General features: G+C 47.4%; 2 protein-coding genes across 7 annotated transcripts in view; both read left to right on the top strand.

The window, feature by feature from the left end:
• Window positions 1-7,239, top strand: part of LOC137436728 (neutral alpha-glucosidase C) — a 105,159-nt gene extending 97,920 nt beyond the window's left edge. For all 6 annotated transcript variants that reach the window (XM_068130769.2, XM_068130768.2, XM_078786732.1 and 3 more), the window contains 4 exons: window positions 2,490-2,603; window positions 5,114-5,226; window positions 5,353-5,453; window positions 5,550-7,239. In XM_068130769.2, the coding sequence (XP_067986870.2) occupies window positions 2,490-2,603; window positions 5,114-5,226; window positions 5,353-5,453; window positions 5,550-5,659 (438 nt within the window). In that variant the 3' untranslated portion in view covers window positions 5,660-7,239. The remainder of the gene's footprint in view (window positions 1-2,489; window positions 2,604-5,113; window positions 5,227-5,352; window positions 5,454-5,549) is intronic.
• The window catches only part of LOC137436734 (calpain-3), a 129,631-nt gene continuing 118,137 nt past the window's right edge, over window positions 6,131-17,624 (top strand). Inside the window, exons 1-2 of the mRNA XM_068130779.2 lie at window positions 6,131-6,286; window positions 7,432-7,735. Coding sequence (XP_067986880.2) covers window positions 7,466-7,735 — 270 coding nt within the window. The 5' untranslated portion in view covers window positions 6,131-6,286; window positions 7,432-7,465. The remainder of the gene's footprint in view (window positions 6,287-7,431; window positions 7,736-17,624) is intronic.

Below are 17,624 nucleotides of genomic sequence, written 5' to 3'. Positions count from 1 at the left end.
ATCGTGTTGCCGATTTCCAATGCAATTATGTAATGTCTACTTTTATTTCTCAATTTGATTGAACATTCCAGAGCAATGAAGCTGCCTCGTCTGGAAGTTTGCATCCAAAATCTGTTGATAAGATGTATTAACGACGTTGTGAAAGGTCTTCTGTGTCCAGGTCTTAAGATGTGACGTCATCACGTCATTTGTGAGTCGATTGTGAGATTTCCCATTTCATTGTTTTACTAAAACAATGCCAGAAGGTGGACTAATATGGCGTAGCCCTTGCTAATCCTACAAGTCATGCTCACCTTATTTGTTTGTAATGAAACTTACTCAACGTCTTTCAGTTATATTTTGCATCAGAAGAACTCCATGTCCTGCATGGTGGGTATAAATGACTTGTGTGAACCTGTGCAATACCCTCCCTTATGATGCGGTTCTCATACCATCAATTGCTGCGTTTAAAACTAGACTGGATGCCATATGGGCCCACCTAGTCTCAGGCATGATTTCGCTTTTGCATCATAAAAGCACGTCCTATTTTACGTTTTCCCCCTTTTTTTCAATTAAAATTTGTCTTTATATACTTTTTTACGGCAACTGAAACCTTTGTCCGCACCTAGCTGATTTTCAAATAGATGCATTACGACACAAAAGTCCAAACTCTTTTTGAAACATCAGTGCTCATGAAGTAGTCTCAAATGCCAGGTGATTTGCCATTGCTTTTCCCAGCAGAAAATTGGAATTTGGAAAGGATACTTGCATATACAATAGCCGATTCCTATAAAATACTAATAATTAATTTAAAGCAATGATTTTTCATAACAACATATCTAGTTAGTTCAAATCTCTCACGTTATTCGATCTGGGGTGATTTTGTTGTTGTTGTGGCAATTAATTATAACGATTACATTAATGTTGATGTCCCACAGATGCTGTCTGTTTACCATTGACATCCTGAAACATTTCATAATTGTGAAAATTATAATAGTGGATTTATTTTTGTTTGATAATGTCACGGGAAACTGTCATTGACATTATTTAACTACAAATACTGTTGATACCCTTCGGCCCATGCAGTTTTGTGTGTGTGTGTGTGTGTGTGTGTGTGTGTGTGTGTGTGTGTGTGTGTGTGTGTGTGTGTGTGTGTGTGTTTTTTTTTACATTATTTTTTTTTAAACATTATTTTTTTTAACTTTTTTTTTTTTTAGGCCATGACTTTGTTTACCATTTCAACTTTTGTCATCCAATTTTCAACAAATCCTTATTATGAGAATGCTGTTAGGAACCCGCTTGAGCATCCACATGATAAAGTAAAATGTGACTTCGAGTCCTCAACTTTCTCCCGCCCCACCCCTCCCCCCACCCACTCACAAACCCCAAGTCCTCAACAGCAGCCTCCGAACCTCAAGTCCTTCCCCCTCTTCCAACCCTAAGGCGACAATCCCCTTCGCACTTCAAGCCTTCAAACCCCCTTCCCACCCATCACGGTCGCAGTGGCCAACTCACAATCCAGTGATATATGTGGAAAAGATATGTGAACATGGTCAGGTCATGGTCTGTCATGGTTGCCTGTCCAACTCACAATCCCGCGAGATGTGTGACCATGAGCAGGATAATTGTGCCAATAAACGACCCAAAACCAATTATCTTCTTTCCGATGCACATACACACTTCGTTAAAAGTATATAATGACCTCGGACAAAGACCTTTATAATGACATGGCCTGGGTTTAAGCCCTACTTGAGAGAATGCCACATAGTTATTTGGACGGTGTATAAAGCAACAGACCACTGTCTCGGTTACCGAGGCCTATTTTCACAAGACCCGTGACACATATCGGCATCCTTTTAACTGTCTCTTTGCTCGTTTTGCAAGGAGGGGGAAACTTGTAGTGAGGGCATAGTGATTGTGAATATGACAGCTCCGAAGATGTCATTGACTTCGCATAGCAGTCAGCCCCAACATGGCGACCGTATTTTTTTTTTCAAGTGGAAATTGTAGATGGAGTCAGGTGAACTGTCCAATAAATGGGTGGAATGCAATGTTACAGACAAACGGACAAACGGCGGATGAACAAGCGTATTATATAGATGGAGAGCACAAATTAATAAATGGATCAAAACGTCAAGGTGCAAAGTCACAGTGTATCAGCTTGTCCTTATCAGTCTTATCAGCAGTGAGTGTAAGGCCTTTATCAGCCTGTCCGCCACTGCGCTGCATGAGACGGTCGCTTTTTAAAAAATTGCCTCCGTGTTTTTATTTATTTATTTACCATTTGAGCTTCACAGACATTCAAGATTTGCTTGTATGTGCTAGGCTTACTTTAGTAACAAAAAATAATTATGTACAGTAGTTGTTTCCACAATATTTGAATTGTCATGATTCAGCAATGAGCAAACTTTCCCCAAAAATGACTGTTGCTCCGAATCGATAACGATGCACTATGTTCTAAAATATGTAAATGCATCATGCCATTCATTGCCATTGTTCACACCCCATAGATTCCTGTTTACCAAAAAGGTGGAACCATTGTCCCTCGCAAAGCCTTTGTCAAAGGATCATCTGTACTCCAGCGCAGTATACCTTACGTGCTGTTCATAGCACATGACGCACAGGTAAGATGTGCTTTTCAGAGTATCTCTGTTCACTAGATGCTTACAGCAATTAAAAAGATTTGTATCTTCCACGTATAGCTATCCAGATATGGACTTGACTGCTCATATGGCACATGAGCAGTGTGCCATATGAGTGTCCATCTGTAACTTTCATCTTGAGGTGATGGTGACCATTTGGACAGGCTGTCACATCATCCCAATGCCTTCCCCACCCCCTTCCCTCCAGGTCTTCAAGACAGCTGTTCACCACCATCTCAAATCACCCTCATCCAAAACCATGATCTTTTCTACACACATTAAACCACCCCCACCCTTCCCAAAATTTTGCTTCTGTATCCATTTTGTCCATCCCTCGCATTCTCCCCTGCCCCTCACCATTACTGCATCCGTTGTTTGTCTGTCTCCATCTATTTTCTCCCTCTGCCCTGCTGTTGGTGTTTCCCCTTTCTCCTTACGCTGTTACTTTTTACGGCGTAGCCCAAAGGGCAAAGACGTCTAGAACAGTGTTTGTCCGTATGTATGTATGTATGTATGTATGTATGTATGTATGTATGTATGTATGTATGTATGTCCCCTCAAACGTATACCAATCAGAGCTGAGAATATGGTCACATGACAGGGTGATGTGATTACGTCTGATGTCATTACGGTGGTGCGGCTGCTGACACTACACACTCAGCCATTTTGATGTATATGCCATTCATGCCGAACATATCGTCGAATCTGTCATATATCACAATCGCCAAGCTCTATTTTGACGTTTTTCATTCAATGTGAAACACAAATAAACCTATTGTTAACATGACAATCAAATATCGAAAGCATCGGCGTTACGTCTCTTCCAACAAAACGTGACGTATCCAACCCTTGTGGGGTATAATCTAGATTACAGTAGATCTTCCCTCAGTTCTGTAAGTAAAACCTGCCTCACAGATGTCTGGATTCCTCCAAAATTTTTGTTTCATGTTATAAACAACATTAGCGACTGTTTAAAAATCTAATCATGTGTGTTTGTGGTTTATAATATTTTACAAGCCCGGCAACGCCGCTGTTAGACTTTGTCTAGTTCATGTTGTATCCTGATCCGTTCTGTGTTCTAGCTCCTCCACGAGCATTGACGATGTATACAAAAAGAAAAGGAAAGTGAAAAAAAGAAAAGGAAAGTGCAATATCCTCTGCCCAAAGCTCAGCAATAGTGCCCCGTACATGATGCTACCCCTTAATGAGCCATTTTACCCCTGTATTGTTCTCTTCAATAACATGGCAGTCTTGTTTGTAATGTGCAGAAACTCTTAAATTTGTCTGCACTTCTCCTGCAACAGTTCGTGTGCTGTTGCCATCCATTTTGACATGTTTTAGGATGTTTCTAACTGTGGGTTAGAAAGGTTTATTTCTTTGACGGGCGGATGGACGGATGGAAGGAAGGACATAGCCAAATATTGAAGCGGCTTCACCGCTTATAAGAATTCACCATATGAGAGTTGAATAGTCATAGCAGACATTGATTTGTTTCCTCAAGTGGGATGCAGGTACAATTATTGTTTGGTTCCCTTGTGGGAACCAACCAGCACCATTCCCCAGTTGCTCCCTTTACCTTAGCTGAAAACTTGGTTTTCATTTTTAGAGAATGGGATGTGTGTTTTGTGCAATAGTACAGCCTTCAAAAATGATACTTGCCTCTTGTGTCAACATTCCATAACAGCATACAGTACCTATAGAAAGTCTACTCCCCTTTTCAAACTTTTCATATTTTGTTGCCTTATAGCTTGGAATTAAAATGCATTAAATCAGAGACTTTTCCCCACCGTTATTTACACATCGTAACCCACGACTTCCAAGTGAAAAACGAATTCTACAAATTTCAGAAAATTAATTGTAATTGAAGCGGTAAAGATTGTAAATAAAAAATTGTAAAGATTGTAAATAAAAAATTGTAAAGATTGTAAAGAAAATTAATTGTAAATAAAAGGCAGGGATAATCGGAGCTGTTTCCCCAAGTGCTGTGGTATACCAGAAATCCAAATGTAGAGTAGGTGATGCTGAAGGACTGTCTTGGCAAGGAATACACTGGTGGGTTTGCCAGCTGATGACCAAGCGGTTATGCACATATTAGTTACATTATAAAATGGTGGCATGTTTAATTCCGCCCTCCCCATCTGTGAGTGTCCCATAAAATCTTATTTCCTTCTCTTTCTTGCATCCTTCCTCCAAAGCTAATTTTCCTGTTCTCCCTACTCTTTTCAACACTCCACCCTTCTTTTTCTTAATCATGTTATATTTTCCAACTCGCATCCCCAACCACCACCAGCCCCCTGTAAACTTTTCACACTGTCAGTATAGGCTTTAACACTATTTATTCCAGTGATATTTAGTTTGAATCTGTAGTGATTGAAATTTTGTTTCTACTAGAAAACTTTGCTTTTGATCTGGATCTGATGAATATCCTGGCCCAGTAATCCTTTTGGCTGTACATGAACCAATTTTGTTCTTCTTCTTTGTTGATCTTGTAGGGAAATGCAAAGGGACAACTGTTCGCTGATGACGAGTATTCTTTCGATTACCAGAAATACAATTGTTTCCTGCTCTGCAACTTCACGTACTCTTCTGGCACGATTATGGCTAAGTGAGTATCCAGCCGCTGTATTAACATTGTCCACAGAGATAAAGCCTCGCCATTTGACTTTAGAAATGCACTGTACAATTTCTGGAAGGAAAATCTGCCATTACTTCGGTGGCATCGTTTCTGCAGACTTGACTCATCGTCTGGTGAGTTTTGCACCCAGGCCTACATAGAAAGTCTGGTGAGCATGGGTGAGGCTTGCCCTTCCAAGGTGACACTCCTTCACACAGGTGAATTGGCAAGGCTATTTGTAAATGGTCCGGTAACGCTACAATCTTGCTCATGTAATGTGATAGGCGTTTTACGGCCATATCTTATATTTGCAGTAAAAGAAGAGCGCTGTGTGAAGTTTGACTACGACACCGAAACGCAGTGTGTGAAGATTGAAGGTCTAAATCTTCCCCTCAGCCATGAATGGACTGTGCGCATTTCATAGACACAACAGCAATCTTGGAAGTTTTGTGCAGCTCTCGAAAAGAGACTAGACAAGGGCTTGTGGTGTTTATCGGTTTGAGGAGGTTGAAATGAACGTGTGTTACTTTTTTAGAGTGCACTCAGAGTTCCTCACTTTTCTTGTGACTTCTTACTGGAATAACCAGCTGTTGATATAATAAGTATATGGTAATTCTTTGGTTGTTAATGATATATAACATCAGCCTCATTTGATTGGATGTTGTTATTTCGCTTCATGTGAACATGCTTTTACCTTCCACAATTGATTTATGCATTTATTGTAAAGATTCTCACTGCGGTTATCCTATTCACTTTTAAAATGTTTTCACTATAAGTATTGAATGACAATAAATAAGGAATATCATATCAAAGCATTGGAAACTATCCTTCGGTGAGTGGCCAAGAGTCTAATTAAAGACTTTCCAAATAGGGAAGCTTCAACTTGACTTAACTCGGGGGTAGTGAGCAGCACCGTAGTAGAGGGGACAGTGTATCGAAGTTCTCCATCACTCTTGCTAAACAGTTGTTGAGCAAACAATTTTTGCTGCAAGAAAAAGACGGGTTAAAGTAATATTGCCATTCAGTCGATCAAGAGCAGAAGTCTCAGAAGGTAATTAACAGGTTTTCTTTCCAGATTTGTAAAACATGCCAAGTATGTAAACTCCGAAAGTTTGTTTGGATTCGATCTCGAGTCCTTTAATTTTTACACACCACGTACTTGTCGGGAACGTGTAGTTTAGCCAGCACAATGGGCTCGTTTTTAAAGAGTCGTTTGGCATCCATGACATACTGCAAGCAGATTATATCGCCAGCTTGGTGTTTGCAACATTTTGCTGACTGTTACTGCTTCGCCTCAGCAGAATGGGCATCCGTTGGTTTTAAGATTGGAAATCGAATCCCTGAAGAACCGCCTTTAGAGGCCATTTTTCCCCGCAGAGCAGGGGTTGGCCTTTTTCGAGCACCATGGTCCCCTTTTTGAAGCAATGTTTTTATGGCCGGATGCCCTTCCTGACGCCAACCCTTGGTCACGCTCTTACGATGCACAGGGATACGGTGTACCTATTCTAAATCGGTGTACACACCGTGATCATTCATCCCAGCAAGCTGGTACTCAATTTGCCGACCTCGGAAGGATGACAGGCTGAGTCGAGTCAACCCCCCTGGCGTTAATGCAGCGATTGACCGGGATTCGAATCCAGGATCCTAGGATCCCAAGCCGGCACCCGAACCGCTAAGCCAACACCAGGCGGAAATCGAATCCCTGGTTAGCGACTTTTAGTGAGCACTAGTGATGCTACGCCCTGCTGTTTTATTATCCTTTAAACTGAAGTGTGTGACTATGATATTTTGGAAAAGGCTTAAAGAGGAGGAAGTAACATGCTGTGGATTTTCATCCTGTGTGTAATTCATATGTTGTGTGCAATTTTTGAATTCTCATTAAAACTTCTGATATTGTAAGAATAAAATCACTGCGATGCTAATGCTTGGCGTGCTATGTAAAACGATGAAGTGAGTGCTTTTTTTAAATGTAGTAAGTGTTTAAGTAAACTTCTACAATGCTGATATCGATTTCCTTTTTTATAGTTCTAAATTGTGGTATCAAATGCGACCATTGATTTGGACAAGAAGGTCCTATTGGTGTAGTCTTTCACTCTGAAGTTGTCCATATTAACTTTTCGTATTACTTCATCCCAATATCAAGAGGAAAATATTCCGAATGCTTTTGCTTATTGGACGACTTGTTTATCTGTACAGTTTTGGGGTATAAGTGAAAAAGAAGAGCATAAGGATGCCCTATACATTCAACATACACAAGCTTCCACAGCCAAGGGAAGGACCCAAACCCTCCAAACCGCTCATTCATGGTAAACCCCCGGGTAATGCCATTGTAAACCGCAGTGCAAGCCTTGTTTCCAGCAAGGGCAAAAGCTTCCATCAGCTGCACAAAGAATGTGTCGAACAGGGTGTGCTCTTTCAAGACCCAGACTTTCCTGCGATACCATCCTCCATTTTCCACAGCCAGTCACTGCCCATGCACCTGGAATGGAAAAGGCCTTCCGTAAGTGGCATTGCATGATTCTTGATGTTGTTTAATTTCAATGATTTTATTCAAAAGTAACAATTTTGGCAGCAAACTTGTTGGGTTTTTTTGTCCTTTTGCTAGCTTATGAGATTTTAGCCCACTGTGTGTGTAGTTTCATGTTTACTTCAACCAGAAACTCACTGATGGTATAACTTCAGAAAAATACGAAGTTTACCTGATCTGATACTAACACGTGAGTTTAACCTGTTCACTCATCCAAATATCTTTTTATGCCTCCGCTCCTAAAGGTGGCCGGAAGCATTATGTTATGTTCGGGTTCTCCGTCCGTCCTTCCGTACGTACGTCCGTCCTTCTGTACGTACGTCCGTCCTTCTGTACGTACGTCCGTCCTTCCGTACGTATGTCCGTCCTTACGTTCGTCTGTCCGTATAACTAAACATCATTTTTCTCAGCAACCAGATGTCCGATTGAGACGAAACTTTCAGGGTAGGAGTGACACCCATGCAGAATGTTTTTCTGATAATGTGATGTCAAAGGTCACGTGGTATGGCATCCATCTTGGATTAAAAGCAAATAATAAAAAATTATTTCTTTAAAATTGCTGAATGGAAAAATTTGAAACTTGGCGCATTGTCAAGTACTCCCAATGGGGAACAAAAGCATGATAATGATGACATCATAGGTGAAGTGGTATATCAGCCAAAAATGTTTTAATCGAATTCCTTATCCTAAAAAATCTGAAATTGCATGCACATGATCTATGACCCATTTGTATTGAAATATTAAATTTATGACATCATACATCACATGGTTTGGCAGCCATATTGGATTCAACCTAAAACCTTTAAAAAACATCTCCCAAACCACCAAATGGATTGACTCGAAACTTTACGTGTGTCATTGACTAGGCATGGCGATTAAAAGATTATCACAACAACATCATTGGTCGCATGGTGTGGCAGCCATCTTGGATTGAAGAAAAATATTAAATAATTATATCTCTGAAACCGCTTACCCTATCGATGTGAAATTTTACAAATATCATCTAACACCATTGTTGCATATAGTTTGAAAATGATGATGTCGTAGGTCACGTGGTTTGGCAGCCATCTTGGATAGAAAAACGAACCTTATCCAATCAACACAAAACTTCACAAACGTGATCCCCTCCCCATACATATGCAGAGTGGACATTTTAAGGTCATTTGTCATTGGTGTGGCAGCCATATTACCTTGAAAGCCAATAATTTAAAAAATCCCTTCTCTGAAACCGCTTCACCAATCGATGTGAAACCTGTCCTGTCTGGTGAAAATGTGATACTTGAAAACAGCTGAAGGGATTTAAATCAAACTTGTTTATTTTTAGGACAGTGAACGAGGGCATCTGCCCGTTGTGGGACTATGCTGAGGCATATTGGCAACACAGTCGCATTGTTCTAGTTTTATATATATTCACATGGTCTTAGACTCATAATGGAGCTGCTTCTTACACATCACACACACACACACACACACACACACACACACACACACACACACACACACACACACACACACACAATGACATAATGATGAGACAAACATGGCCACTGAGCTTGGATGAAGTGCTCCCTCTTCCTGGGGGTACTGTAGGTACCAGCGACATCACGACAATATCTCACTGCATTCAGCGGGGCATTTCTTCAGGAGGAATTTTCCTCTCCCCATGGATGCCAGTCTACTGGGATTGTCTGTGCTCTATACTTTTAAATGCTGAACGTTAAGCAAGTAAGCAACACGTACCATTTAGTAGCATTCTACCGGGGTTTAAAGTTTGAACCAGCGATCTCCCAGACTCGTAGCGGACATTCTAACCATTACACCACCGAGTCTGGTCGTGTTACTTTTCGGATTAAATAAATACGTCCATCTCGAGACATGGAAAATGCAGTTAGTCGTTGGACAAATACACATATACTCACGTTGTTCAAAGTGCACTGCAGAGAATGCACAATGAAATCCGTTTTTTGAGGAAACCTTGAGCTGGCTACACTTGTACATTTTCCTCACCGCGATTTAGCAACTTGTATCATCGTGTCTGAAGGCAGTGGTTACATAAGTATCGTGTTATTTTTCAATGTACAATGTGCATTGTTTTCAGAGATGATGTGTTCTGCGGTCTCACGAAGCAGGTGGTTCAGTGGCCTATCGTCATTCATGTTAAATTGCGCCAACATTGTTTTTTGCGTTGAATCACCATAGCCAGCTGTTCTTTTATGAAGAGCTTGTAGTAATATGGGAATAGATCCTACAATGCTTTATCCAGCGATTTAGTGTTGAAGTCGAGTCGTTTATGTCTGATTTTTATTTATTTGTTTTTTTCTCGATTGTTTGTGAAACTTATTTGGGGATTTATTGTGCCAGATTTGGATTTGCACTGGAGCAAAATTAAAGCTATTTTTAAAAACTCTTTGCCTTGTTTAGAATTAACATGTGCAAAGTTTGACCAAACTCTCGCTGGTTGCAGTGGTCGTTCTACATGGATTCGTACAGCTTGATTGTTTTTTTTTTCCTTTTGTAAGTTGTGCTCAATATTCCTTGTACTTGCAAGTTAGTATCACTTTAAAGCGCGGCGTTACGCGCGCTGCTTGTGAGCAAGGAGGAAGCGGACAAGCGGTAACATATAAACGTCTTTATTGTAAGACTACACTGTAACACTGAACTCCTCCGGGCTGGTCGCCCGGTGTATATCATGAGGCCACGCCTACCCCTCGGGCGTGGCCACCGCCCACTTGGTGCGTGGAATGATGTCACCACGCCAGTGGGCTTTTGTGTCCGCCACACGCGCCCCCCCAGAATTCCCGCGCACCTGGAGGGCCAGTTTGCGGGGCAGACGAATGACCCGGCCGAAGCGCCCCCTGGCGATCGGCGGCGTCCGAGGTGCAGGGATACCAGGTGGGATGCCCCTGGCTGCCCCTGGGATGGGTGCAGGACCGGGGGGCGCCGTGGCGGCGGGGCTGGGCGGTGCCGGGGGTCCGCCCGCAGGAGGGCGGCCCCGACGTGGGGGTCGGGCCACTGGCGGTGGATGGTCCACATCGAGGTGGGCCGGCTTGAGGCGGTCTACCGAAACGCGGTCAGGAGTACCGCCGATGTCCAGGGTGAAGTGCTTCGCCCCGGTCTCCAGCACGCGGAAAGGCCCGTCGTACGGGGGCCGCAGTGGTGTCCGATGGGCATCGTGGCGGACGAAGACGTACTCCGCCGTGCGAAGCTCCGGGGCGACGTGCATCGGTGGGTGCCCGTGGCATGCCGTTGGCACCGGGGCGAACCTCTGGGCGGTCTCTTGCAGAGCGGAGCGCTGCTGTGCCGCGGACCATGGTGCCGTAGAGTCGGGGAGGAACTCGCCCGGCACCCGCAGCGGTTGCCCGAAGACCAACTCCGCCGCGGATGCGCGCAGGTCCTCCTTGGGCGCCGTCCGGAGGCCCAGCAGGACCCAGGGGAGCCTGTCGACCCAGCCGCCGTCGCGGAGGGTGGCCCGGAGCGCGGCCTTCAATGAGCGGTGAAATCGCTCACACAGGCCGTTAGCCTGGGGGTGGTAGGCCGTGGTTCGGTGCAGCCGGACCCCGAGCCCCTGCGCAACCGCCCCCCAGAGCTCCGAGGTGAACTGGGGGCCGCGGTCGGATGAGATGTCTGAGGGGGCGCCGAACCGGGCGACCCAGGTGGCGATGAAAGCCTGCGCGACATCGGCCGCCGTTGTCGACGCCAAGGGCACGGCCTCCGGCCACCGGGTGGTGCGGTCCACCATGGTGAGGACGTGGGTGAAACCCCGCGAGGGGGGCAGAGGTCCCACCAGGTCCACGTGGACGTGGTCAAACCGGCGTTCCGGCACCGTGAACGGGGCCAACGGGGCCTGGGTGTGCCGGTGCACCTTGGCGCGCTGGCACGCAAGGCATGTCCTGGCCCAGCCGCGGACGGCCTTCCGGAGGCCATGCCAGACGAATTTGTCGGCGATCAGCCTTTGGGAGGCCCTCGCGCCCGGGTGGGACAGGCCGTGGATGGCGTCAAACACCTGGCGCTGCCAGCCCGTGGGCACAATGGGACGAGGACGCCCGAGGGAGACGTCGCACAAGAGGGCCGCGCCCGCGCCGTCGAACGGCACCTCGGTGACGCGGAGGCCCGTGACGGCGGTCCGCAAGGCCTGGACGTCGGGGTCAGCGGCCTGGTCCGCTGCCATCCGGGCATAGTCGATGCCGAGGTGGACTGCGTGGGCGACGGCCCGGGAAAGGCAATCCGCCACCGGGTTGTCCTTCCCCGCGACGTGCTGGATGTCCGTCGTGTACTCGGACACGGCCGAGAGGTGACGCTGCTGCCGGGCCGACCACGGCTCGGTGACCTTGCCCATCGCGAAGATCAGCGGCTTGTGGTCGACGAAGGCAGTGAACGCCCGGCCCTCGAGCAGATGGCGGAAGTGCCTGACCGCCAAGTGAAGTCCGAGCAACTCGCGGTCGAAGGTACTGTAACGGCGTTCGGGCGGGCGAAGCTGCCGGCTAAAGAACGCCAGCGGTTGCCAAGCTCCACGCACCCATTGCTCGTGCACCGCGCCCACCGCGTAGTCCGAGGCATCGGTGGTGAGGGCGATCGGTGCATCGGGCGCCGGGTGCGCGAGCATGGTGGCGTTAGCCAAGGCGAGCTTCGCGCCCGTGAACGCCGTGTCCATCTGCTCGGTCCAGGTAACGTCGCCTTTGCCCGGCTTACCTCGGAGAGCTTCGTGCAGGGGGCGCAGGAGCTGGGCGATACGGGGCAGGAACCGATGGTAAAAGTTCACCATGCCCAGGAACTCCTGCAGCCCTCTGATCGTGCGGGGGCGCGGAAACCCCTTCACCGCCTCCACCTTGGCCGGCAGGGGGACGGCTCCGTGCCTGGTGACACGGTGCCCCAGAAAATCGATTGTGGCGGCGCCGAACCGGCACTTTGCGGGGTTCACAATCAGGCCATGCTGGCCCAGGCGTTCGAAGAGCGTGCGGAGGTGGCGTAGGTGCTCTTCGCGGGACGCGCTGGCGACGAGGATATCGTCCAGGTAGACGTAGACAAAATCCAAGTCGCGCAGGACGCTGTCCATCAGTCGCTGGAACGCCTGAGCCGCATTCTTCAGACCGAAGGGCATGCGCAGGAACTCGAAGAGTCCGAATGGCGTGATGACCGCCGTCTTCGGGACGTCCTCCGGCCTGACGGGGACCTGATGGTAGCCGCGTATGAGGTCCACCTTCGAGAAGAAGGACCTGCCCGCCAAACGGGCGGAAAAGTCCTGAATGTGGGGGACGGGGTAGCGGTCGGGAGTCGTGGCGTCATTGAGACGGCGATAGTCCCCGCACGGTCGCCATCCCCCGCCGGGCTTCGGCACGATGTGCAGCGGCGACGCCCAAGCGCTCTCTGAGCGCCGAACGATGCCGAGTCGCTCCAGGGTAGCGAACGCCGCTTTTGCCACCGCCAGCCTCGTCGGCTCGAGGCGGCGTGCCCGGGCGTAGACCGGTGGCCCGACGGTGGGGATGTGATGGGCCACCCCGTGCTTGACGGCCCCCGCCGAGAAGGTGGGCCGCGTGAGGGCCGGGAAGCCGGCGAGGAGGCGGGTGAATGCGTCCGCTGCCGGAAGCGTACAGACCAACGTGGCCGGAACCGAATCGTTCGGCAAGCCGCTTGGCAAGCTGCTCGTTGAGCTGGGCAACACACATGCGAGCGAGCTGAACGTCTCGGCCTGGACAAGCCGTCTGCGCTTGTCGTCGACCAGGAGCCCATTAGCGCACAGGAAGTCCGCGCCAAGCAGTGCCATGGGCACGTCGGCGGTGACGAACGTCCATCGGAAAACCTGCCCTCCAAACCGCAGAGAGAGGCAGCGTTTTCCGTACGTACGGATGGGCGTCCCGTTCGCGGCAAGCAGCGCGGGGCCCCCACCCGCGGCGTGCTTGTCTGACGTGCCGGCGGGAATGACACTCACCTGTGCTCCCGTGTCGCACAGGTAACGGCGCCCGGAGAAGGTGTCCGTTATGAACAGCAGGCTGCTCGAACGGCCGGCGCTCATCGCCACAATTGAGCGCCGGCCCGGGCGTTTCCCGACCCGTTGAAGGAGCATGGCGGATGACACCGCCGAGCTTCGTGGCCGAACTTGGCGTGGAACCAGCACCAGGTGGTGGAGCTGGAGGAGCGCGGCTGGCTCCGCCAGGCCGGTGGAGTCGACGGGTTTCCCCGCGGTGGCGGTTTTCGCCGCGGCGGTGGGCGGGGCGTGGCGGCGTTCACGAGGTGCGTATCAGCATGCTGCTGAACCTCAGCGTGCTGTAGAAGATGATGCTGTGGAACATCAGCGTCGAAGGCCGTGACGGCCACGCCAACGCTCGCCCGCGTGTCCGAAGCGGCGAAGTACTTGTCCGCCTCGGCCGCCAATGCTCGGGGTTCCGTTAGCCCGGTCCCGGCCAACGCGAGGCGAACCTGCGCTGGAAGTTGGCGACGGAAAAGCGCCCGGAATAGCGAACCGGGGGCTTCGTCGCCTAACAGTGACAGCATATGGTCCATTCGGACCGACGGGCGCATCTCACCGAGCTCGGGGAGATCCAGGAGGCGGTCGGCCCGTGCGTCGTCCGTGAGGCTGAACGTGGCTAGGAGTAGCCGCTTGAGTGCCTCGTACTTGTGGCCGTCCGGTGGGTGGCGAAGGACGGACACAACTCGAGCGGCCGTGCCGGGCCCGAGGGAGGCGACGACGTGGCAGTAGCGCGTGTCATCGCCGGTGAGGCGCCGAAGCTGAAATTGGGCTTCGGCCTGGACGAACCAGACTTCGGCCTGAGCCTCCCAAAATTCCGGAATTTTGACGAAGGCGGCCATGGCGATGGCGTCGCGTGTGGAAGGATCGCTCCGGCAGATCCAACGTCGAGGGTCACCAGTAAAGCGCGGCGTTACGCGCGCTGCTTGTGAGCAAGGAGGAAGCGGACAAGCGGTAACATATAAACGTCTTTATTGTAAGACTACACTGTAACACTGAACTCCTCCGGGCTGGTCGCCCGGTGTATATCATGAGGCCACGCCTACCCCTCGGGCGTGGCCACCGCCCACTTGGTGCGTGGAATGATGTCACCACGCCAGTGGGCTTTTGTGTCCGCCACAACTTCCCATTTTCATACCGTACTGCACCACCAACTGTTGCGTGATGTCATTTAAGGAAGTAATTAGTTGAGATCATAGTTACACCTCCTTGTTTGTGATGTATTGGCCGAACACACTCGACCTCGAGTTGGAATCGAGATTTGGACCTGGATCTCCAGTTCCTTGAACTTTGTACAGACCCAGTATCTTTGGTACTTGAATATGATAATGTAAATAAGAAAACATGTGTCTGGATTGTCTGTTTGCAGCAGCTATGAGATTTGTGGAGTAACCCTACACTTGTTGGACTGACGTGTTCCAATTTCCTTCTACTGGATTATTCAACTGTGCAGGTCATTGTAGATGTTTCAAATCATCACCGTGCAGAACACAGGGTGTTGGGTGTTGTCATTCGATTGTATCCTCATTCACTTATCAATACTACAAAAGTGAATTTGTATACAGTCGTGGCCAAAAATATTGGCACCTTTGCACTTTTTTCAAATAATGCACCATTTCTTCCAGAAAATTGTTGAAAATAAAAAAACATTTTGGTATCCACATATGTATTTCTTTGGTTTACAGTGGAACTAAACAAAAAAGCTGAAAAAAATTCCTCAATCTTAGCTTATTCCACACATAAATGCTAAAATGGCTGGGACAATATTATTGGCACCTTTTAGAAGTTGTTAGAAATTATTCGATTTCAAGCAGGTGATTCTCCTTTACTTTGGAATTGAACTCACCCGTTGTGAGTTTCAGGTGCCTGCAATATAAAAATCACTCGTTCAACCAGTTTGATTCGAGAAAAGGAGTCATTCTGCTGTTTTGTGTCACTGTGTGTACCGCAATGAGCATGGAGAAAAGAAAGAAAAACAGAGAATTGACTGAGGAGGTCAGACATAAGATTGTAGCCAAGCATGTACAATCTCAAGGCTACAAATCCATCTCCAGAGACCTTGATGTTCCTGTGTCCACTGTACGCAATGTTATCAGGAAGTTTAAGGCCCATGGCACTGGAGCCAACCTCCCTGGATGTGGCCGCAATAGAAAACGTGATCGAAGATTGCAGTGAACAGTTGTTCAAAAGGTTGAGAAAGCACCTCGAACAACTGCCAAACAGATTCAAGCTGAACTTCAGACACAACGTACGACAGTTTCAACTCGCACCATCCGTCACCAACTAAATGAAAGGGGGTTCTATGGTAGGAGACCCAGGAGGACCCCACTGCTGAGAGAGGGACATAAGAAAGCTCGACTTGTTTGCCAAAACACACCTGAACAAGCCAAAATCCTTCTGGGAGAATGTGCTGTGGATAGATGAGACCAAATTAGAGCTTTTTGGTAAAGCACATCATCTCTATGTTTACAGAAGACAACATGAAGCCTTCAAAGAAAAGAACACATTCCCTACAGTCAAAAAATGGAGGGGGTTCATTGACGTTTTGGGGTTGATGTGTTGCCCCTGGCACTGCGTGCCATGAATGTGTGCATGGCATCATTAAATCAGGAGTTACCAAGGCATTTTGGAGCGCAATGTTCAACCCAGTATCAGAAAGCTGGGGTCCGTCAAAGGTCATGGGTGTTGCAGCAGGACAATGACCCTAAACACACTTCAAAAAGCACCCAGGAATGGTTCAAGATAAAACGCTGGACTGTTCTTAAGTGGCCAGTAATGAGTCCAGATCGAAATCCCATTGAACACCTGTGGGGAGATCTGAAAACAGCAGTTGGGAGAAGGCACCCTTCAAATCTGGGAGAACTGGAGTAGTTTGCACAAGAAGAGTGGGACAAACTGCCAGTAGAGAGGTGTAGGAAGCTCATTCATGGCTATAGGAAGTGCTTGACTGCAGTTATTTTGTACAAAGGCTGTGCTACCAAATATCAAGTCTAGTGTGTCAATAATTGTCAATGCCATTTCTTTTTATTTTCTCATTTAAAAGGACACATTAAGTTCTGAATCAAAAACAAAGGTTCTGTAATATTTACAGTAAAATAAATAATTGTGGAGACCAAATACTTTTGTCAATTTCAACTTATTATTCGAGACAACTGTCAGTTATTTGAAAAAATTGCAAGGGTGCCAATATTTTTGGCCACGACTTTATTTGTTTATATGTGCTTCAAAAACTCAAACTACTGAACCCGATTTTGCAGGTTTCCTAGGGTACCCTAAGTGTGGTTTCTGTCAGGATAGCATATCTGGGGGAGGGGGTTCCATATGTTGGTGGGATGAGGGTGGGTTGGGGGGGGGAGGAAGACCCCAATTATCTCTATGTAAATGTGTGTCGTATCACGCCACCTGATGGTAGCCAGTATTACAAATCATCATGTTGTACTATAAAATACAAAGTAGATAATTCACCTATAAATAAAGTTTAAACAGCTTCGTTGATGTTGAAATCTGAGTGACAATAATTCGAAATTTCCAAAATGTTTCTTTTCATTCTGTTTAAGCGGAGGTTCAAACCAAAGCATCCAACCAACACTGAACTCCACAGTGAAGCGGAAGTGATTGGTGTTCGTGCCATTTTTAAGCAGCAAAGACTCTTGATGAAGGGTCAATATCGTAGCTGTTCTTCCAAGCAGACGGAAGATGACCTCGGGCAAATGATAGAGTGAATAGAGCAGAATGTTTGAAGTGCGATATGCCTTCTTTTGATTAAATCCGTCGGCGAAGCTACTGATAAAAAGGCCGAGTAAGTTTATTATGTTTATGGTATTATATAATGTAACCAGACTCGATGATTTAATGGTTAGAGTGTCCGCTCTAAGCGGTTGAAACCCTGGCCGAGTCGTA

Source organism: Myxine glutinosa, chromosome 11, assembly GCF_964187855.1.
Source record: "Myxine glutinosa chromosome 11, kmMyxGlut1.1, whole genome shotgun sequence".
NCBI lineage: Eukaryota > Metazoa > Chordata > Myxini > Myxiniformes > Myxinidae > Myxine > Myxine glutinosa.
This window is presented reverse-complemented; position numbering and strand designations above follow the sequence as displayed.